This window comes from Hippopotamus amphibius, chromosome 12 (genome assembly GCF_030028045.1).
Source record: "Hippopotamus amphibius kiboko isolate mHipAmp2 chromosome 12, mHipAmp2.hap2, whole genome shotgun sequence".
Lineage (NCBI taxonomy): Eukaryota > Metazoa > Chordata > Mammalia > Artiodactyla > Hippopotamidae > Hippopotamus > Hippopotamus amphibius.
In genome coordinates, this window is record NC_080197.1 from 98,719,711 (window position 1) to 98,741,970 (window position 22,260).

A 22,260-nucleotide genomic window follows, 5' to 3' on the forward strand; every position below is an offset into this window, starting at 1 on the left:
GATAGTACACAACCCCACCAAAGCCACCACCCAATCAGAAACATGTCCCCCAAATGCAGAAACTAAACACTGGCTCTTTTCATCTCGCCCTCTGATTCACACGTCTGTTTCCCTGTCTCCTGTGTAGCCCTCGCTCTGTCTCCTTTGCTGGGACCTGGGGCTGCTCCCAGGGTCCTCACTTAAAATAGGCCTTTCCTCAAAGTGCTTATTCCTTGAAGCAAGTGCTTTAGAGCTGCGGTGGGGAGAGGGGGAGGGGGAGAGGGAGGGTGAAGGGAAGGAGACGATTCCTCCCCACCCTACCCCCTTAAGGTTGGGGGGCATTCTGCCTGTTTTACTTCTCCACACCCGTGTAAGTCAAAGAGGTTTTTTTTAAAAAAAAAAAACAAAAAACAAAAAAACAACATAAAAATAAATATGCAGCGGCCATGAGAATGGTCAAAATGCTTCAAAAACACGAGGGGCTGGGAGCCCAGGGTGGGGTGTGGGATTTCCTTTGGCATAAGGAGAGGAGGCTGCTGGTCCTCCAGGCCCCCTCACAGCCACGTGAGGAGGGACGGAGGACCCCCCCGCAGCCCGCCCGGCACTGCGGACGGTGTGCTGAAGGCGGGCAGGGGACGCAGCCGCCAGGCATCTCATCCAGCACAACAGTGGGGCCCCTGGCAGATACTCGGGATTCCTCCTGTGGTCAGCAGACGCTGATAAAGGAGAACACGACTGACGCCCCGCGTCTTCTCTGGAGGGCCCCTCTCCCTGCCCCCCCCCGCCCCCCACCACCTAATTCCCAGCACCAAAATGAGAGGGAGGGGATGGAACAGGAAGATTCTGGAGCGAGAACTGAAGTTAGGGGCAAGCTTTGCAGGACCAGCAGGATTGGGGGCGGGGGCGGCAGCCCTTAAGAGAGGTCACATTGATTGTCGTATGGGGGCGGACAGGGTGCCAAGGGAGGTGGGCAAGAGGGGCGTCGCAAGGCCCTTTGGCTTTGAAAACAAAACTAAAAACTAAAAGCTGCACGATCCTTCTCACCCATAATGGTCACTTGGAAGCTTTGAAATGGTTTAGGGACTGAGGGTTGAGGGAAACAAGACACAGAGAGAGAGGGGACAAAAAGGGACCATGACAAAAAAAATAAGGGCTTAGACAAACACCCCGGGCTTCAGGAAGCCCGCATGAGGTATGGTTAAGGGTATCTGTTCGGGAGGGAGGAGGCCCTGGGATGCCCCTCTTCCCTCAACCCACCCTTTGCAAGGGTGGCAAGACTTGCAGGGGACACAACTGAAAAGGGGGTAAGACCATGGGCAGAGCGAGCAGGGGTGGGGGGATGAGCCTGAGGGACCCCCGGGGGAGGCCCTGTACTGTGTAAACGAAGCCTGTCCAGTTCTCAGGGGACAATACTGATGGATGGCAGCCAAACTGGGCCAGGATGCACGTGAGGGCGGGGGGGGGGGGGGGCAGGACCTCTATTCAAGTTCTGTGTCTTGGCCCCTGGCTGAGGTATCGCGTGTGAGGAAGGGACACTGGGCTACGGGAGCGGGTCCAACTGTCCAGGAGGCTTAGCTGGGAGATGGATGGACAGGGCGTCTGAAGGGACCAGGGCCAAATTCAATGCTACATTTAGAGAGAAAACTGCCCCCTCCCCACTCCAGCCCAGTTTGGCTTTTGGGGTGCGACGTCTGGGAATCTTCTCAGTGCAGCCCTTAGCTCAATCCCTTCTCTCCCCACTGCCGGGAAGGCAGGAAGCAAGCCTCAGTATCTACACATCGCTCCCTAGATCAGAACTTCACCCTCACACTGGAGGGGAAGCCTGGGTCCCCGCGTAGCCCCGGTCCCTAGTCTGCCCTGCCCCTCCATCTTTGGCTTCAGATCAGGAGCGACTGGGGGCAGTGGGTACTCTCGGACATGACAGAAGGCGGCAGCAGATGGGGGGCACAGAGGAACTGTGGGATTGGGGGGCACAGGAGGAAGAACACAGTCCCTCCCTCCACACACATGCAAACACATGCTGAAACACAGAGGACGTACGAGGGCTGTGGTTTTGAAATGGGCAGGAAATTAATCTGTTTCTTCCCCTAAAGGATAAAATGCTTACTTAAAAATTCATGACAAGCCTCAAAGGTAAGGGAGAGGAGAGCCAGAGAGGGAATGGCCACAGGCTCCGCCCTCCCAAAAGACGTTAAAAGAAAGAAGCAAGGTTAAAGTGCGCGGTTAGGGGGCCAGGCCAGGAGGGGAAGGGAAGCAGGATGGGGCAGGCTGTGGGGGCAGAACCAGCCCTTGATTTGCATATGAGGAGCCGGGGAGAGTGCAGGATGGGGGCCCAGGTACAGTAGTTGCTGCTTCAAGTGTTTTGCATTTGAACTTTAGGGGTGATGGGATACAGAAGTGGGGGAAAAGCTCCAGGCCCCAGTGCTAAATACCCTCCCCCATCGTCCGCTAGCTGCCCCTGAAGGGGGAGGGGGACACCCCCAGAGTGCTCACACAGTACCAGAAATTAAGGCTTCTCACTGCTGCGGGGATGGAGGGGCCGGCCCAGCAGGGAGGCAGTGACGGGTATGGAAGAAGAGGTGGGGGTCCGCCTGGCAGGGGCAGGGGCCTGAGAGGAGAGTCAGAGGGAAGAGTGGGGGCAGCTGGCAGCAGAGAGTGGGAACTGAGAGGGGATAAAAGAGAGGGGAGCCAGGCCTTGAGCAATCATCTGGGGACGCCTGGCAGAAGGGGTTGCCCCGGGGGCACCAAGGGCCTGGGTGCTCCCTGTCGGGCCCAGACCGCTGCCAGGCCAGGATGGTACGGCAAAGGGGCGAGCAGCTGCTCCCGGTGCTTCCCCCTCCGCCCCCCCCACCCAGTCGTGTTCTCCTTTAAAGTGCCCTAAATGTATAGACTTTTTCTAAATAAATAGAATAAGATACCAAGCCACCGGCGGGGGAGGGGCGCTGCAGGGGCTACTCGGAGTAGCAGCCGTCGAACCCGATGGCGCCATGCCGCTCCTGGCTGTAGGGGCAGGAGGCCCCGTGGGGCAGGGCGCCGCAGCCACCCACCGTCTTGGCCGCTGCGATGCCGCAGTTCTTGAGCAGGCTGAAGCTGAAAGGACTGACAGCGTCCTTGGGTGGGAAAGGCTTCATGGTGGAAAGGATCAAGGCCAGGCAGTCCGCCACGTCTTTGTTGGGGGCACAGGCCAATGCCGGGGTGTGACCTGCATGGCAAAGGGGAGCACTGAGCCCCAGGGTCCTGTATCCCTGGGTCCCCATCCACCCGCCCCAGGCCCTGAGCTCTCTTATCTGCAGAGGGGAGCCAAGGTGGGCAAGTGCCCGGCAGGGGCAGAATTCAAGGGCTGTAAGGGCTCAGGGAGGCGGACAGGCAGACAGCCCTGGTGTGGGGTACGGAGCAGAGCCCGGGGGACAGGAGGCTGGGAGGCTGAGGTGTGCGGGAGCATTTCCTGAGGACCCTGCGGGCTCCACCTAGTTCGTCACACTGCCCTCAGAGACTCTAGCGTATCGGTGCTGGGTCCCTGCTCTGAAGAGTTCCCTTGGGAAGAAAGTCCAGTTTATCAACCAGCAAGGTTACGCAGTCACCTCCTGAAGAACGTCCCTGACCCCAAACCTGGGAGAGGCAGGGGCTCCGACCGCACCCACCTTCCTCATCCACAGCCAGCACTGTGGCCCCTCGACTCAGCAGGGCCTGCACCACAGAAGCTAGGCCATTCCGGGCAGCAATGTGAAGGGGCCTTGGCAGAAAGGGAGAAGAAGGCGCCTGAAGCCGGGGAGGTGGCAAGCTGCCCTTCCGCCCTCAGCCAGAGCAGCGCCGCAGCTGAGCTCCAGACAGCCCCTGGAATGTGGCCGGCAATGCCCTTACCCGCCTCCCCTGCCCCCCGCCCCCCCAGCCAAGAGACCCCCTCCCCAGACACTCACATCTGCAGCGCACGGTTGGTAGCATTGATAAGGCCAAGGTCTTGGGTTTCTGCCAGGATCATGAGGGCACATTTCTCGTGGCCCTGAGGAAGCAGGACAGAGAGTGAAGACTTGTGAAGTGGAAGCATGACAGAGGAACTGAGAGGGTGGCAGGGGGACAGAATGCTATCCCACCAGGCAAGACGGCCTGGACCATCCTGACTTCCACGGAGCCCGCTCTCCACCCACCAGCCCAGCCCCTTCATCAGGCCCTGCCCCTCACACAGCCCCCGCCAGCACCGCAGGTGGTACCTTGCTACAGGCCAAGTGGAGGGCAGTGTTCTTGTTCTCATCCAGCACAGTAAGGTCTGCCTTCCCTCGATACAGCAGAAATTCTACAGCAGGAAGGAGGCAGAGGGGCTGACGCTCTGTGGCGCTCCCTGCCAGAGCCATGCCGGCCTGGCCCTCCGCCCCGTGACGTGCATACACTTTGCACCCCATCGGCGGAGGATGAAACACCCCAAGACAGGCCTCCTGCCCCTTAAACCCACGGGCAGGACTGACCCATCTCCTGGAAACCCAGGAGGGCACCTCCCTTCCACACGTGGCCCCAACACACCCACAGCAGCGGTCTGCCCGTTCTCAGCCGCCGTCATGAGCGCCGTGCGGCCAGTGTGGTCTGTGGCGTTCACCTCGGCTTGGTGCTGCAGCAGCACCCGGAGCCCAGAGACGTTGTCCGCGAAGGCAGCGGCGTGAAGAGGGGTCCTGCAGCGAGGGAGTCAGGGCAGAATGAAACAGGGAAGGCCCTTTCTCCTGAGCAGAAGGAGGAAGCCAGCGGCAACGCAGGCTTCTCCCCAAGCCTCCCGCCACTCACCGTCCTTTGGCATCTCGGCTGTTCACAATCTTGGCACCCAGAGCTCCCAGCAGCATCTCTGTGGTGCTGTCCTGGTTATTAATTCTGGGGGAAGGGGAAGGGTCAGCAGGCGGGGCAGGGGAAACAGACCGCCCGCTCTGAGCCCGCGGCACAGACCCTCGCGTGGGCGGAGGCGTCGGGAGGAGCTTACACGGCACAGTGCAAAGGAGTGAAGGGGTTTCCTTCCAGGTATGAAAACGGGCTGTGTTCAAGTAACAACTCCAGACAATCTTCATGTCCTGAGCACGAAGAGGGAAGAGGGGTGATGCAGAGACGTGACAACAAGGTCCCCTACGGCTGTCCTGTCCCATCTCTCGACACTCCCTTCTACTTCCAGATCCGGAGCAGCCCAGGATCCAGGTCCCTCCCTCAGTCCTCTAGTCCCTGTCTGCCCTCCCCTACACCCCCGACACATGGCGGGGCCTACGGAGGGCCCAGAGCCACACCAGTGTAGGAGGCCCAGTGCATGGGCGAGTATCCGCTGTAATCCACCCCCGTATCCAGGGGGTCTGTGGAAAGTGCAGCCTGCAGCAGGGTCCGCAGCACTGCGGCGTGGCCACAGGCCGAGGCCAGATGAATGGGGGTGCGGCCCTTGAAGTCTCGGCACAGCACAAACGCGTCGTGGTCCAGCAGGGCAGCCAGGCAGTCCTCACAGCCAGTCACTGCCTGTGGGTGACACGGGGGTGTGAGCGAAACTCCCTTTCCAGTGGCCAGTCACTGGGGCTGGCCCAGAAGTGAGAACCGCTTCCAGGGCTCCAGTCCTCATCTTTACAACAAGGATTCTAAGTGTTAGGGATCAGCATCTCCTTCCCTGACTCTATGCCACCAGACAATCGGGATGGGGAGAGTTAATCCTGGCGCCCTGCAGCGGGAGACTAAGGAGTCAAAGGACCCCGCGGGATAGGGAGGGGGCAACTAGGACAGGGGATGGTGGTGAAGCACTGGGGCAGTGGCATCATTACCCACCAGGACAGGGCCGGCCGGGTACCCTGCGGCAGAGGTTGGGTGGTGAGCAGGTGGCTGTATGTGCTTACAGAGCAAGGAGACCTGGGAGATCGGCCGTGGGTGTCAGATACGCATCACGGAGCCAACACAGCACGGCCCCCTAAGACCCCGGGCACGAGATCCTGGCCCACCTGCCAGGCAGTCTGATGTCCTACCGCCGTGCCCCCACGTCCAGGCCCCCTGCGAGCGACCCCACCCGGGAGCTCACTCACCCCACGGTGGAGGGCGGTGCGGCCCCGGAGGTCAGCAGCGTCGGCCGTGGAGCCCTTCTCCAGCAGCAGGTGTACACAGTCCACGTGGCCGTTCATGATGGCCAGCATCAGTGGGGTCCTACAGAGGGGGCGGCACAGGGTGAGGGCCCGGCAGGGACGGGCAGCCCGCGCCCCCGCCCGGGCCCACACTCACTGTCCGTGGGCATCCGTGACGTCCGTGATGTCAGCACGCTCCCCGCTGTCGATCAGCAAGTGCAGGGAGTCCGTGTGGCCAGAGGCAGCTAGGAGGAAAGGGGGCCTGCGTCAGGGCATGGCTGGGGCAGGGAGGCCACGGGAAGCGTGGAGGTTCTGGGAGGACCTGCGGCGGGAGACACCTTGGGGCACAGGAGGCTCCCAATCGGGACGTGCAGGCTGCGTCCTCGTCACCCGGCTCGGCCCCCACGCCAGTCCCCTCCGGGTCCAGGGGGGATCTGGCGCCAGGCTCGGAGGGGGCTGGCGCGGCGCGGGGGAGGGGGGGGCGGGGAGCGGCGCGGGGAGGGAGCGGCGCGGGGGGGGCGTGCTCACCAGCGGCGTGCAGGGGCGTCCACTTGCGCTTGCGCTCCTTGATGAGGGCAGAGGCGCCGTGGGCCGTCAGCACCTCCACACACTCGGTAGAGCCTCGCTCGGTGGCCAGGAAGAGCGCGGTCCGGCCCTTGTGGTCCCTGACGTCCAGATTCACCAGCGTCTCAGCGAGTGTCTTCAGGGCTTCACAGTGACCGTTGTAGGCCTGGAGGGGTGCAGGCAACCGATGGATGCGGCTCGGGACACTGCCCCCACGCTGCTCCTGGGGCCCACGGGGAGGCTCCGGGCAGCAGGCCTCCCTGTGAGCGCCTCGGGCCCCTCTCCAGACCACTGCCTGCTTGCCACATCCCCACAGGAAGGCAGAAGCAAGGACGGAGTCACACGTGCTTGTACCTGTGTGCTGGCCTGGGGCAGGTAGGGACAAGGAAGGCAAGAGGAAAAGACCTGGGACTCACAGCTAAGTGCAAAGGGCTGACTGGAATGGTGCTCTCTACATCCTCCAGGCAGTTAAAGGACATTTCTAAGAGCTGCAATGGACAGAACAGTAGGTGCTGAGGTTCTGGTATTCCCAAGAGATCACCCCCTGACCCCACCCGCAACAATCCGTGAAGCCCCTGGACCTAGAGACCACAACGGATTCAACCACCCCTTGGTCTGCGAATCCACAGACACAGAAGCAGACTGCGTGCTGCGCGCTGCCCTGCTCCTCGCCCCCAGGCCGGGTCTCACACGTACCAGTTCGAGGTTCTGTCTGTTGCCATAGGCGGCTGCATAGTGCACGGCTGTGTAGCCCTGCCTGTCCCGCAGGGAGGGGTCCGCACCGTTATCCAGTAGGAATTCCAAACAGCTGGGGGACAGGAGCAGCCTGTGAGGCGGCGACGGGCCCGGCCAGGGGGGCCGCGGTTTGGGAGGAGCCGAGGAGAGGGCAAGGGAGCCCCTCCAGGCCCAGCGGGCCCGTACCCACCCCCCACTCTTGTCAGGCTAACTCCGGCCCGTTTGACCTGAGACTCAGACCTGCCCCCTCCAGGTCTGCCCTGAGCCACCCTGGCTTCAGCGCCCTCCTCTGTTCTTAGACGGCTCTCCTAGAGGACCTGGAGCACAATCTCAGTGACCCACCTGCGGACCCACACACGCGCCCCCCGCCGCCAGCCGCACGGACCCCTGCCTTCTCCTCCAGCCCGTCTGAAAGAGGCCTACGCATCTCGTACTCGCTCCCGGCATCGCCTTCTCTGGGAGGCCTTCCCCAGCCTTGCCCGTGAGGTGCCTCCTCCCCTCTGCTCCCCTGGCACCGCTCTCATACCTCAGTAAGAGTTGTACCAGTAGTCATATTACTACAGCATTGAACACTTACGAAGTGTCAAACACTGTTCTAAGCACTTCACGTGTATTAAACCACTTACTCCTCATACTGATCCCATGAGACAGATGCTATTCTTATTCCTACTATGGCTGAGGAAACTGAGGCACAGAGAGGTTATTTGCCAAAGGTCATAGTTGAGCCTCTTGGATTTTAAATACCTTAAAAAAATAATAAATAAACCCTTTATTTTATAATAGTCTTAGACTTTAGAAAAAATGTGAGGATAATACAGGGTTCCCATATACTCCTCACCCAGTTTTCCCCTTTTACTGACATCTTACACTAGAATGTATAAAATACAGAAACCTGGGGATAATTCATCGTGTATCTTACCACCCAGCACAGTACTTGGTACCTATCACGTAAATACTCAATTAATGCTTGTGGAATAAACAAATGAATTTGTGTTTAGCTTTTCCGAGCCCCTTGAGAAGACCGTCCTCCTTCTCTCTGTGCCCACAGTGCTTGGTCCAGGACTACACTCAGGGTGCAAACCAGCAGCGAGGGGGATGACAGGACCACCGTCGGCACGGCTGGGAAAGCGCACCCGGGGGCTCCTCAGCTACTCACAAGAAGGCCTCCTTCCTGCGGGACTCCTTCAGTGGCTCGTCCTCCTCAGCATCGTGGCTGGAAGATGAGTGCGGCTCCGCCCTGGGGGAGGAGAGTGAAGAAGTCTGCGGGGGTGCTCCGGGAGGAGAGCGGGGCTGAGGAGAACCAAGTGGGCGCCTCACCTCCTGTAGGTGTCGGAAGCGGCAGCGTAGTGGAGAGGAGAGCAGCCTTTACAGTCAGCCTCGTTGACGCCTGCCCCAGCAGTCACCAGTGTGACGGCGCACTGGTAGCTGCCGTTGGCGGCTGCATAGTGCAGTGGGGTCCTGGGGAGACGTGCAGGAGGGTGGGTAAAAGAATCGGGGGCAGCTCCGAATGCAACTAGATGTGCAGCCAAACACTGCTGTGTAATATCCTCCTCACTGAGTCTCCAGCTCCCCACCCCGCCCTCCATCTCTCATCTCTCTGATCAGACGTTCTGTGTGTGTATACACTCCTGCACGTTAACCCACCTTCCAAATTTATCTCTCCTCCTCAAGTCAGCTCCACTGCTCAACAGCAAATTAAGACATTCAACATTCCTGAAAGGAGAGAGGATGCAGGTTAAGGAGAGAAACCATGCTTCAAGGAGAAGCCATGGGCTTCTCCCCAGGGAGGGGCTGAAGGAGGATGGAACTGGACAGCCCTTTCTGCTGCCCCTGCTCTCACTGTGAGAGGGGGGACCTCTGGGCAGGAAGGAAGGAGGGGCCCAGACCCCTGCCCAGCCTCCTTCTCAAGGCCTGGGACAGAGGGGAGAGAACTCACCCTCCAGAAGCAGCAGCATGAAGACAGGTTCGGCCAAGGTTGTCAGGTGTGTTGATGTCAAACCCAGCTGAAAGCACGTGCTCGTTGCTGAGTGAGGATACAATGCTGTACAGCTGCCCTGAGGGTCCAGAACACCCACAGGTCTCATCGGAGGCCCGGAGCAGAGCAGGGAAAGGCCTCAGCTCTCCCGCCCCCCCGCCCGCCCCCGAACCAGTCGGCTCATACCTGAGGAAAGAAGCTTACGACAACAGTCAGAGAATCCAAAGAGAACAGCTAAGTGCAGGGGGAACATGTCGTGGATGCCGCGCCTGGGGGGAGGGGGGGACTCAGTCCTCGTCAAGGGGAGAGGGCCAGCTGCAGACCTCTCTTCTGTGGCCCACCACCAGCGCAGGCCGCAGGCAGCCCGGAAGCGGGGGCAGGGGCCCGGACTCACCGGGCGGTGTCCGCGCCGTTGGTCATGAGGGTGCTGATGAGCAGCTCGTGTCCGTAGCGAGCGGCCACGTGCAGTGGCGTGTTCCCAAACTTGTCGGCACAATCGATCTCGCTGCCTGAAAGGGGGATGCACACCCACACATGCAGGCCTTAGGCGTCAGACCACTCACACCAGCTAGCGGCCGTCTGTGCGCCTGTTACGTGCCAGGGCCCAGGCTATGCCTTCGACAGGTGTCATCTGTTCGTAAGCCTGAGGGGCTGGGCAGGCAGAGCAGAGCCACTTCCACAGGTGCCTTGCTCAGAGCCCCAGGTGCCCATCCCAACTGGAAGATGGGGCAGGAGGTGGAACGAAGAAGACAAGAGGTTTCTAGGGAGGAGTTCTCTGAGGGGGCAGAAGAGATCACAAGGTCTCCCAAGTCCATACCATTCTGGATGAGGATCTGGGAGCGGGTGAAACGGCCATGGATGGCAGCCATGTGCAGAGGACTTTTCCCTTCTTTGCTCTGTGGAAACACGGCATTTTTTTTTTCCCTCGTGCAAAGCATGGAGTGTCCTGTTCCCCCTTCCAAAGGACACATCCCTGAAGACAGGGTGATCACATGGACATCTTCTCAGCCCACACTCTCCCCTGGGGAGGTCTGATCAACCCAGGACACAAGCGGACAACCCCCCCCCAGAGTCATCCAGAGGCAAAGACATGGTCAGCACCCCCAGAGCCAGGTTCCCCTCCCCACGGGTCTCAGACTCATCCCTTCAGGCACCTGGTAGTTGACATCGGCCCCGTTATTGACCAATAGCTCCAAGCAGAGCGCGCCATTGGTGGAGACGGCAGCCACGTGCAGGGGTGTGAAGCCCTTGTCGTTTGGCTGGTTGACATTGGCTCCTGCATTCACCAGCTCTACAGCCACAGCATCCTGGCCCAGGTAGCAGGCGATGTGCAAAGCTGTGTTTCCAAAAGCATTGGGCTCGTCAATCTAGATTTCCAGGGGTAAGAGTAAGGGGACAAGGGAGGTAGCAGGTCAAACAAAGTAGAAGCCAGCACAGATAGACTAGAGAATCCCAGAAATCCCACGACCGCCTCAGACCCCTCAGGTTCCAGACCCAGAGACTGAGGGCGCTCCTGCTTGAGACAACCATTATTCAGATCCTCCCACCACTTCCTCCCGACCTCCTCAACCCACACCAGCAATCCCAGCACCTTCCCATCTCTCTAACAGACGCCGACCTCCAGCTCCCTGCCCTTACCGCCCGCCCCCGTGCTCAGCGCCCTGACCTCAGCCCCCATCCGGAGCAGGTACTTCACCACTTCAATCTGGCCACTGGCAGCAGCTGTATGGAGCAGCCCGTAGCCCTTGCGGTCCTTGCAGCCGAGGTCTGCTCCCCGTGCCACCAGCAGTTTCAGGACCTCCAAATGCCCTGGGAAGAGAGAGTATGCTCTCAAGGAGGTGGAGGGTGAACTCTAGGGCCCTGAGCACCTCTCTCTCCAAGAGCTGCAACCCCCCATCCCTGCCTAGGAATCCCAGATCCCGCTCTTCTGTGACTCTCCTCTTACCTAGAAAAGCTGCCCAGTGCAGAGGCTGCCGCTCCTTTTTGTCACAGACACTCAGGCTGGCTCCCTTGTTGAGGAGCAGATTCACCGTCTGCATCAGGACATGAGAAACACCTGTTCAGAGCCAGGTTCGTGTTTTCAACGTAACTAAGAGCAGAGCCCTTAGCACCTGAAAAGGCTGAGGCAGGCTAATGGCTCTGTTCTTGGGCAGAACAACCTGGAGAACCAGAGGGAACAGAGAGAGCAGGCACTAAGGAGATCCCAGATAGATGTGGAAGGTTGACGTAAACTTATGGGAGCCTCTTCAGATGATCTGGTGGTTTTTAAATTCTTTTGAAGTCTTCTAAATGTGCTGAAAGACATGGACTCTCCCTTCAGACAAAGGCATGTATGGAAACATTTCCCATGCAACTCCACAGGCTTTATCACCCTCCTGTGGTCCAAGTCAAGAATTCCCACCTAACCCAACCATTCATTCGCTGCTTGAGCCCAAGTATTTATATAATCATCTGGGCTGCTGTTCCCCAGGCCTAATGGCCTGGAAGCGGGGGCAGGTGAGGAGGAAGGGAAGGAAAAAGGCGTGAGGCTGGGCATGGACTGGAGCGGCCCTCACCTCCAGATGCCCACTATGCACTGCATGGTGCAGGGCACTGCGCCCGCTCCTGTCGGCCACGTTGAGGCTGCTCAGTAGGGGCGCCAGAGCCTCAGCACACTTGGTGGCCCGGTTGGCGGCAGCCACATGCAACGGCGTCTGCCACAGCTTGTCCCGGGCATTCACATCTGCTGAATGTGCCAGCAGCAGTCCCAGCACCTTCTGTTGAGGGGCAGAAGGTAAGAGAGAAGACAGAGTGGGAGCAGGAGGTAAACCAACAGGAAATGGAGGAATGAACAGGTCAGCACGCCACATGTGGCCCTGTCTCCCCAACCCCCCAGCACAAAATCACTCTTCACTTTTCCAAAATACCTCTCAGTACCTACTTCCCATCTTCTGGATCTTCTTAGAGCTTAAAATCTTCCCTACCTTGCTGAGGAACATAAGGATCTCTTCCTCAAGCCTCCTGATATCATTCCTCAGTCCAAACCCTGAAAATCTTCATCCACACGTACAGCCACCACCAAGCCAATCCACACACGTAGAGGATCCCAATCCCCCACCACTTTTAGGAAAGGTAAATGTTCCCGCTACGTGAATGCCCCCAAAGCCCCCTTCAGTCCTTCCACAGGCGTCAAAATCATTTCCATCACCTAGGTAAGCAAACAGATACTGGCTCCTCTCCAAAACCCAGGCTAAAATGTCCCTCCTATTCACCACCCACCCCATTCCCACTGGCCTCAGTCCCTCCCCCTGGTGGCTGGAGCCAGGGAAGTGACTGCCAAGCCAAGAGGAAGGTCGTCTTTTCCCCGCTCTTCAGGGTTGAGGCGCCCAACTGATGAGGCACATCTGATCTTTGTGCTGTCAGCTTTCATGCTGCTTGACGGGCAGGGATGTGACAAATCACTATCCCCATCCCTCCACCACAAGGAAAGAAATCTCAGCGCCCAGAGGGGGATCAGACTCCAAGGTGGCCCCCCAGGGAGGGATGAGTCACTAAGGCCTGGCAGCAGGGCCCCCTGCAGTCTGCCAGCCCAGTGTTAAGCTCTCCCTTGACGTCACATCAGCTGGCAACATTCAGCCTCCCCCCCTTACCAGCCAGTTCTAGGGGTAGGAGGGAGGGGCCAAGTTCTGGTCTCCTCCCCACCTGCCGGTAGACCAACTTGTAGGGCTGAGGACTAAGGCTCTCCAACTCTTGTCTTCCACCTTTAACCAACTCATCCTTTTTGGAAGGGAGAAAGGAGGTGGGAGGCCAGTACCTCATTTCGGGAGGCAGCAGCACGATGAAGAGGGGTCAGCCACAGTGTGTCCTTAGCGTTGACATTAGCACCTGTGGGGATGTGATATGCTCTTTTGGTGGGAGATGGAGAGCAGAGAGGGAAGAACGCCAGTACTCAGCCCAGGGACCCTGGATGGAGATGGAACCTCGCCTGGACCAAGCAGCAGAGGACAATCCTTGGCTCCTCCCTCAGGTCCCCTCCCTAGATGCCCCACCTTCCAGCTCCCCACTTTCACCTGACATCAGTAGCAACTGGAGGATGGGGACATCGCCTACGTAGGCAGCAGCATGCAGTGGGGTTCGCCTCTCTTGGTCCTGGGAAGGCAGAGAAGAGGAGCGGCTGTGGGCTGTGAACTATCCAGGACCACAGCCCAGGTCGTAGTGCTCCAGGCCTTTCCCCACAACCTCTTCCCACAGGTTCTGCAGCCTCCTAAACCCCAACCCTAGGTCAAAGCAAGCACCGAGGGAGGGTGGAGTCAGGGGGTCGGGGCCAAGGGCCCGCGAAGCCGTCTCCTTCTTCCAGGAGGCGTGGGGGCGCTGCAGACACGGATGGTTCAGAAGAGAACACCGTTTCTAGGCATCCTCAGCCCTGCCGGTCTGTGCTCCAAGCCTGACCCTCTCTCCATCTCCAAATGTAGAGCAGTCGCCCATCCCGGGGTGGAAAGAGCTGAGGCTTCACCCGAGCAGAGGCGACACGGAGCCACCCCACTGGCGGGGAGCGGTCCTGAACACCAGGGCCCAGATTACCGGTTCGCCATCCTCCCTGATCTCAACTCACCAGCACGTTGATGTTCTCCTTCTGCGACAGGAGGGAACGCACTTCCTCCACATCTCGGCTAAAGATGGCCTGGACCAGGGGCGGCTGCGGGGAGAACCGGCGTTCAGGGAGCGGGCCGGAGCGGAACCGGGGCGGGGGGCGAGGGACGCCGGGTTTGGGGGGGTGGCGACGCTGGAGGGGCTCCGCTCTGGGGTCCAGGGTGCAGGGGGCTTCCGCGGTGTGTCCGCCGGTCGCCAGGCCCCCAAGGACACCGGCTCGGTGGAGGGGAGCGCGGCGTGGGGCGGGGCGGGAGCCCCGGGCTCGGGCCCAGCCTAGGCCGCACATCCCCGGGCTCGCGTGGCGGCGGCGTCGGGACCTGGAAGGAGGAAGCGAGCGAGGGCAGGCGGGCTGACCTGGTCCGTGATGCTGAGGATCCCCATGGCCCGGCCCGGGCTCCGTCCGCATCGAGCTCCCGGCGGCGGCGGCGGCGGCTCCACCGGGGACACGGGGCGGCCCAGGCGGCGGCTGCGGCGGCGGCTGCGGGAAGAGCGCGGCCCCGCCTACCGGGGGGCGGGCGAGCGGGAGCCCGCAGCGCTCCCTGGCGGCCGTCCCGGGCCCGGCCGCAGGCGCTCGCCGCGCAAGGCGCCCCAGGCCGCCGTGCCCGCGCCGCGCCCCGCCCGGGCGGGCCCCGCGCGCTGCTTCCCCGGCTCCGCAGGCCCGCCGCGCCGCGCTCTCCGCGCCAGTCTAGCGACCGGGGGGTCCTCCGCGAGACCCTGGCGGCAGCTCGGGCCTTGGCTCTGCGGCGGTGCCTTCCAACCTGAGGACCAAGCGGCCGGCCAGGTCTCCCCCAGCCCACAGTGCCTCCGCCGAGCTGACTCCTCGCGTCCGCGGTTGCACACTCAGAAACCCCCACGGACCTGGGGAAGCAGGGCGTGGAGATCGGGGGGTTATATGTGGCAGGAGCCCCAGAGGGAAGGAAGGCGCGGACCTCCACTGGCGGTGACAACAGCTGGGTAGAAAGGGAAGAGCAAAAGTGCCCGAGCTGCAGAGGAAAACCAAAACAAAAACAAGGACTCTTAGCTGCAGAAAAACCCCACTATAGGATAGGATAGTTGGCAGCTGAAGAAGGACTCCAAGGCCAACAGAAGGGGACTTTTCCACTCTCTAATTACTCCATTGCCAGGTTAAGGTGGTAGGGTGGCTACACGTTAAAAGGCTCATTGGTTTCTCCCCAGAAAAGGGTCGGGGTGCTTCCCCTCCTCCATTGGAGAGGCCAGAGAGCAGCTAAGAAGGCAAGATCTGGATGGAGATCATCCCATCCCAGAAAGGGGAAAAGAGAGAAGAAAAGCGGATATTGAAAAATTGGTACCATTTATAATAGGCGATTCAGGGTTCCGTTCAGAGCTCAGCAACTCAATATGTGTGTTCTAAGAAAGGAACACATTTAGGAAGAAGCCTGTCACGTTGGCCCCCTATCAAGGCAGAGGTATAAAAACACTCCTTTGCTCTGTAACAATCTGTGGCCCTTATCACCTTCAATATCTTGATCCCTGGAAAGATACAAAAGTGCCAGTGGTTTTTCTTGGAGAGAGAAAGTGGGGAACAGGGATAAGGAATGAGGGAAATTTACCTATCACTATATACCTTTAAATTTTTTGAATTTTTATCATTTTGAAAATAAAATTCACAGTTTTATTGAAAACTTACCTCTTCCAGGAAGTCTTCCCTGGTTAACAGGTCCTTTCCCTTTTGTTAGGTCTCCTTAACACTTCCATACTTAGTTTACACTGTCACAATCAGGTGGTTGTTTTGGGTTCTGTTTTTTAACTTTTTTTAATTGAGATACAGTTGATGTACAATATATGTTACAGATGTACAACATAGTGATTCACATTTTTAAAGATTATACTTCATTTACAGTTATTATAAAACGCTGGCTATATTTTCTGTGTTGCAGTCACAATCAGGTTTAAATTGCACACCTTTGTTGCTCATTTCACCTTACATCTCTGACATACAGGAGTCCAGCATTTCAGAAGGGATTTTAAATTCCTTGTTAGCCAGGGTCTTCCAACACAGGACTGTACGTTGGTTTTGTTTTCTATGAAAAAAGGATGCTCAAGCAGAGCAGCACATGGGAACAGACAATATTTGATGGTGATGAAGATGAAACTGAAGAAGTAGAAACTGAAGGTAGTTGAGGATCCCATGCACATGGGTGTTGGGACATGTTGACCTGGCTATTGGGTATGATGGACCTTCCAGGAAGTGCTAAGCTAGGATATGGCCCAGAGGATGGGAAGGAGGGCACCACATGGCCTCCATTGCTCAAAATAGCCTTTGGTAACCTGAGGAATTGGAGTCAGGGGTTGAGCTGGGGTCACGTGCCTGGTTCTGGCTCCTGAGTGGAGGTTAACAAGGGAGTTTTGCCAGCCAGGTTCTCTGGGCAGCTGGAAGGAGGAGGAAGGGCCAGAAGAGTTATTTTTAATATTATTCAGAGCACAGAAAGAGGATTTCCCAGTAGGGAAAAATGGGATATGATGTAGGTAACAGTTACTTCCAGAGCTCAGGGAGATGCGCAGTGTGGGGGAGGAAGAGGCCGGAAGTGGTGGCAAAGCCCTCTTATGCAAACAGTCCTTCTGGATTCCACTACTGAATTCATATTTGGATAGCTCTAGGCAGATGCCTGCCTATCTTTAGGCCTCAGTTTTCCTTCTTCTAACAAATGTTTACTGAGGATTCACCATGTATTCGGCCCTATACTAACTGGTTTGTAGGTAGAAACTTAGAAGTAATAGTGTCGGGAATTCGCCGGCAGTCCAGTGGTTGGGACTCTTGCTTTCACTGCTGAGGGCAGGAATTAAGATGCCACAAGCTGCGGGGTGCAGCCAAAAAAAAAGAAAAAAATATATAAGAATAGGTTAAAAAAATAGTGTCTATTTTCGCGGCATTTATAACCTAGGGGAACATACACATGCACATGAAACAACTAGAGGATGTAGGATTCATGCTACTTTACGTTGCAGTATGTGTTCAGACTAACGTTGAGAGATGGGTGCAGTCAAGAGGGTCTTCCTAAAGAGGTGTGTTTTGAGTCAATACTTGAAAATTATCGGTGTAGAATGACAGGGAAATGGAAGGAAATTGGTTGTTTCAAGTACAGGGAATGAACTAGGAAAAGCTTAAATGGCAATAATTACCTAATCTCATTAGTAGAGGGGGGACAACAAGCAAATTGGCTTGGCAGGCCTATTGTACCTTGGGGATTCTGCAGCAGTTAACTCGGTTAAGGCATAGTATTAATGAGGTCACAGTTTAGTTATGTATCCCAGTTAATTTGTCTTTTATCCAGTCAGATCCTTACTCCTCACGCTAAGCAGCTGTCTCACATGTGTAAGCACTTAGTCAGAGGGGCTGGACAAGAGAGTGGGGTTGGAAGGTGTAAATCTGTCCCTCAAGATCATATGCCCTTCTGAGAGTGGCTCCCAATTATCATCTTTGAACTGGAAGGAGATACTGTATCTTGTCGGGGGGAGGTTTCTGAGGGAAAAAGAAGAAATGTTAAAGAGGAAAAGAAGTGAGATCATTCCCCAGTTTGGGACTTCATATATATATAATCTAAAGTAAGGACTGAAATGCCTTCCTTACAAAATGTCAAATGTAAGCCAGAGTTGAAGGGAGGGCTCCTGCTCCTTGAAATCCAGAAAAAATGGGCTCAAAGTTTATTTTTTAAAATATTTACTTATTTATTTAGGCCGTGCCGGGTCTTAGTTGCAGCACTCGGGATCTTTAGTTGTGGCATGCAGACTTCTTAGTTGCAGCATGCATGTGGATTCTAGTTCCCTGACCAGGGATCGAACCCAGACCCCCTGCATTGGAAGCACGGAGTCTTACCCACTGGACCACCAGGGAAGTCCCCAAATGGACTCAAACTTTAAAAATCAACCCATATCCAGTGGAATTCCACAAATTAATGCCAGTCTCAAGGAGTGGGGAAGAGTTGGAAGGTTTATATCTGTTTTCAGGCCAAGATGTCTCTCTTCCATACCAGTTAGACCCTAAAGGCAACACAGTCTTTAATTATTTCATCCTTCCACCCTTATCCCCACAACACTACTCAGATAAAGCTTTCCGGAATGTGGAGACCATGACTAAAAATTTATGCTCTAAAGACTAAAGCAGAGGAGGGGCTTGCACTGTAATAACATAAACATCTTTAAGTGCAACAACAGACACCACCATGCTTAAAATGTCCTTCCTCTATTCCACTGTGTGAGAATTTCAAGGGCTCTTGTACCCACCTAGATCCAGTCTCTAATTGCTGATCTCTCTCTCTCTCCTTTTTTCTGTTCTCCCCACTTTTATCAAGGGCACTTTTTTTTCCTCCTTGTATCATGATTGAAAGCAGTGTAGTGACATTTCCTTGCCTGGGTTCCTGCCCATGAGGTCTCACTTCCACCAAGTGCACCCTTTACCAGGCAAAGATAGTTCTCTACCATAAAAGTAAGTCTGGTTCTTCTCACCCCGACTTCCTTCTATAAAAATTAAAAGAGAAAACTAATGCAAAGTCTTAGCCCAGATCTTGGAACATTAATTTCCTTCCTCAAAGATGCAAAGCACAGCACTAGGCACTATGGAAGCTACCATAATGAATGCAACTTCTAACGAAAACAAGGCAGAATGTAGTAAAGGCTCTAAGCGGACCAACGGCACCTGCTGTTGACATGCCCCAGTCGCCGCCTCTGCTTTCGTATCAGGCCCGTGACCACGGACTCGGCAAGGAGTTTGCCTGGTGAACTCGCTGCGCTGGGCTATCTCTACAGCCTCTCGGACACCAGCTCCAGCGCCCTGTGTCGCCGAAGGTGTGAAACTACATGTCCCGACAGGCCGCGTGGGCTCCTTCCTGCCCCCCTCTCCCGGTCCCGAGCCATGGCAACGGCGTGACGTGGGGGTGCTGGGAGCCGCCGGAGCCGCGGCAGCGGCTTCAGTTCTAGGCTGCCCGGCCGCCGGGGCGGGAGCAGCCACCGCCCCGCGCCGCCCCGACGCTCGGGGGCCCTGAACCCGCCCGGCTGCCGCGAACCTCCGCGCCTCCTCCGGAGTCAGGAGGGCGCGGCTGGTACCCGCGCCGAGAGCGCAAGGGCGGGTCGCGCGCATGGCCTCCGCAGGCGCGCGGCGACTCCCGGCCGGGACGCGCGCGGCGGCTCGGGGCTGCTGTGGCCTCGCGCTGCGCCCGGCCCCGCCCCCGGGCCCTCCGCGACCGCCGGGACCAACGAGGTGAGAGGCAGGTGCGGATGCCCGCGCAGGAGCACTGGGGGCGTCCGGGGCGCCGACGTCGCAGCTCTGGCCGCAGGCGCGGCGGGAGGGCGGCCGCGGTCTTAAGCTGGGGGCCTAACATGGAGCTTTAGGGAACGCTTTTGCAAGTTGTTCGCGAGGCAGAGTCCCCGAGGTGGGTGCCCAACCGCTTCTTGCCCCTGGCGGGTGCCCGGGCAACAGCGGGCTTGGCGAGGCCCCGGAGGCTGTGATGCTTGCCTAGAGTCCTCGCGTTCCGCGGTAGCGTAAAGGCAACTCCTGTCAAAGGCAACTGGCGCTTCGGACGCACCCCGCTTTTCCCTATCTCCTCCCCCGGCACTGTCCTCAGCTGCCCTCGACCTTTCGCACTCGTGACTGCCTGGCCAGGGAACCTGGCGGGCTGCAGCACGCGCTAAGAGGAAAGTTTGTTTGGACGACCTTCCTCTGGGATGCGCCCCTCTTCCCCTTCACCTGGGAATGGTTGAGGAGCACAAGGAAAGAATCGTGACGTTGTCTCTCCTTTCCTTTTGGCCTTAGATTTCTCATCTCCAGCAGCCTCTTCTTGACCCGGGCTGCCCAGGTCTTGACGGCTGAGGCTGGCTTGCCTCCCAGCCGTTCCTTCATGGGCTTTGCTGCCCCCTTCACCAACAAGCGAAAGGCTTACTCCGAACGTAGGATCATGGGGTGAGCATCCTTTCCTGTCCAGCATCCCTCCATATTCCCTTTCCCGCCAAACAAAAAACCGTGTCCAGGCTAGAACACAAGGGTGGCCATAGTGGGCAGGATTCATCCCTGGTCATCCCATTCTCCCCAGCTATATTACTGATCCTTTATCCTCCTCTACCAGCCTTCCAACCTTAATTCCTCCTCCTTGGTTGCTGTGCAAGTGCATTGTGAAACGTGGCCAGAGTTGGACAATAACATAAGACAACAGGGTATTATTTCTCTGCTGACCTGACTTTAGGTATTCTGAGCACAATATGAGTTAACACTTACTGAGCAGTTACTACTGCTAGTGGTCAGGCTGCTTAGGTGTGTTACCACAGATTTTCTCATTTGACCCTTTCAACAAACTTATGAATGAATTACTATTATTACCTATGACTTACAGAGGAGATAATGGAGACAGTAATTTACCTAGGGCCAGCCACATTGTCAAAAAGTCGTAGAGCTGGGATCTGAGTCCTTGTGTGAACCACCAGCGAAATCGACCACCTCTGTTCTCCCTAGATGGTCCTTCTTAGGATCAAAATAGATAGTAAATGCAAAAGGACCCTGTAAACTGAAAAACTTAAGGTAACATTAAAATCATGGAAATTTGCACATTTGTTTTTGCGAAGTCATTCATCCAGGCTTGTATGGGATCTCTAGTTCCTGAAGGTGCGTGATTAGTGGGCAAAGCTATGGGGGGAGGGTGCCTAGGGCAAGGAGGAACCTGACCTATCTGGCAGTTCCTTGGCCTCTCTCTGTGATTCCTTCTCCTAGGTACTCAATGCAGGAGATGTACGAGGTGGTAGCCAATGTCCAGGAATATCGTGAGTTTGTGCCCTGGTGTAAGAAGTCTTTGGTAGTATCCAGCCGCAAAGGTCACCTGAAGGCCCAGTTGGAAGTTGGCTTTCCACCTGTCATGGAACGTTATACTTCTGCTGTTTCCATGGTCAAACCTCACATGGTCAAGGTGAGGCCTGTCTGGGAGGGATTGATCAGGAAGTTTTTTTCTGTATTTGTTGGCATTTTTACATTTAAGGGATATTTTGGCTTTCCTTGTAATGATTTTTTATCTACGTGTCAAGTATTTCCCTAATAAAATATTAGAAGGAAAATGGCTTTCAATTCCTTCTTATAGCCTTCTATACCTGATATAGGTTTAATTCCATTGTAATATTGTTTAACTACCTGACTGTCCTATTCTAGGCTGTTTGCACTGATGGCAAGCTGTTCAACCACTTGGAGACCATTTGGCGGTTCAGTCCTGGTATTCCTGCCTATCCCCGAACTTGCACTGTGGACTTTTCAGTGAGTCCGTGTAGCACAGGGCTACAACTGGGTTGTGGGGGCTGAGTCGAGGTACTGTGACAGTTATTTCCCAAGTCAGTGACACTCTCCACAGGTCTGATCTTGTATCCAACTTGTACTTTCAGGGGATCTAAGGAACTGGAGTGGGAGGGAGGAAAAGGCACCGAGTAGTATCCTTGCATTTGGCAAGGGACTATCCAACATGGTCTTGAAGAGTTTCTGACTGTCTCTTACCCATTCCCAGATTTCCTTTGAATTTCGTTCTCTGCTGCACTCCCAGCTGGCCACCATCTTTTTTGATGAGGTTGTCAAACAGAATGTCGCTGCCTTCGAGCGCCGGGCAGCAACCAAGTTTGGTCCAGAAACAGCCATCCCCCGTGAACTGATGTTCCATGAGGTGCACCAGACTTGAGGCAAAAGATTGTTTCCTAGCCTCGCCTCTCCTCTCACTCCTCACCCAATTCTCTTATTTATTTCATTTGGCTCCTGCTCCAATCGGAGAGAAGAGTCTATGTTCACGATACTGTTCTCCCTCTCAACTCCCCAGAAATTGGGCTCTAAGCTGGCTGGAAACGCTGGGGGAAAGAAAAGGCTGGGAGGTATGGAAAGGAGACATGCTTAGGAAAGGGTCAGGCACATCCTGAGAGCCCCATATGCCTGATGCCTGCAACCTTCTCACACTGAATTATAATCAGAACGGTGCAGTCATCTCTGAGCTCTTGTCAAGGTGCCTTAGTGTCTAACCAGAGGAAGACAGCAACTTTTCTTAGGATTGAATAAATTGAACTCTTTCCTCTGACACAGAGCTACTGGGTGGTCAACAACGTGCCTGCCTGAAATGCCACAGGAGATGCCTGAGATCTGGTCCCAGCTTGAAATCCATATGACCTCACTTTAAGAATATTTTCATGCAGTCTGGCTAGTGGAGAGCAAGGCGCTTTTTTATGATCAGTGCTACAGGGGCAAAGAACAAAAGAGCACTGAACTCTTGGGTTGTACCTTACTCTTCCACTTGGCCTGAGTTTTTATAAAATGTCAATAAATTAATTGTGACAGTGTGAATTTGGCTT

At 56.4% G+C, this 22,260-nt stretch overlaps 2 protein-coding genes across 4 annotated transcripts; one reads left to right on the forward strand and one right to left on the reverse strand.

Moving 5' to 3' along the window:
• Positions 1 to 375: 375 nt before the first annotated feature.
• Positions 376 to 14,431, reverse strand: ANKRD52 (ankyrin repeat domain 52). 2 transcript variants are annotated; one of them, XM_057703717.1, is made up of 28 exons: positions 14,299 to 14,431; positions 13,907 to 13,990; positions 13,365 to 13,443; positions 13,109 to 13,179; positions 11,871 to 12,071; positions 11,261 to 11,348; positions 10,982 to 11,124; positions 10,470 to 10,682; positions 10,133 to 10,211; positions 9,710 to 9,824; positions 9,502 to 9,584; positions 9,277 to 9,394; positions 8,985 to 9,053; positions 8,658 to 8,798; positions 8,497 to 8,577; positions 7,302 to 7,413; positions 7,022 to 7,093; positions 6,570 to 6,771; positions 6,199 to 6,286; positions 6,006 to 6,123; positions 5,235 to 5,454; positions 4,940 to 5,027; positions 4,750 to 4,833; positions 4,495 to 4,640; positions 4,188 to 4,270; positions 3,897 to 3,979; positions 3,621 to 3,712; positions 376 to 3,181 (listed from the first exon to the last, which is right to left on the reverse strand). In XM_057703717.1, the coding sequence occupies exons 1-28, from the start codon at positions 14,323 to 14,325 to the stop codon at positions 2,931 to 2,933; spliced, it is 3,231 nt and encodes a 1,076-aa protein (XP_057559700.1). In that variant the 5' UTR covers positions 14,326 to 14,431; the 3' UTR covers positions 376 to 2,930. The 2 variants fall into 2 exon arrangements, with proteins under 2 accessions (XP_057559700.1, XP_057559701.1); XM_057703718.1 differs by lacking the exon at positions 7,022 to 7,093.
• A 4,384-nt stretch (positions 14,432 to 18,815) lies between these two features.
• COQ10A (coenzyme Q10A) lies at positions 18,816 to 22,252 on the forward strand. 2 transcript variants are annotated; one of them, XM_057703735.1, is made up of 5 exons: positions 18,816 to 19,159; positions 19,712 to 19,858; positions 20,660 to 20,852; positions 21,089 to 21,190; positions 21,435 to 22,252. In XM_057703735.1, exons 1-5 carry the CDS (start codon positions 19,038 to 19,040, stop codon positions 21,600 to 21,602), a joined length of 732 nt encoding a protein of 243 aa, XP_057559718.1. In that variant the 5' UTR covers positions 18,816 to 19,037; the 3' UTR covers positions 21,603 to 22,252. The 2 variants fall into 2 exon arrangements, with proteins under 2 accessions (XP_057559718.1, XP_057559719.1); XM_057703736.1 differs by having other exon boundaries at positions 18,960 to 19,159; positions 21,995 to 22,252.
• Positions 22,253 to 22,260: the final 8 nt, after the last annotated feature.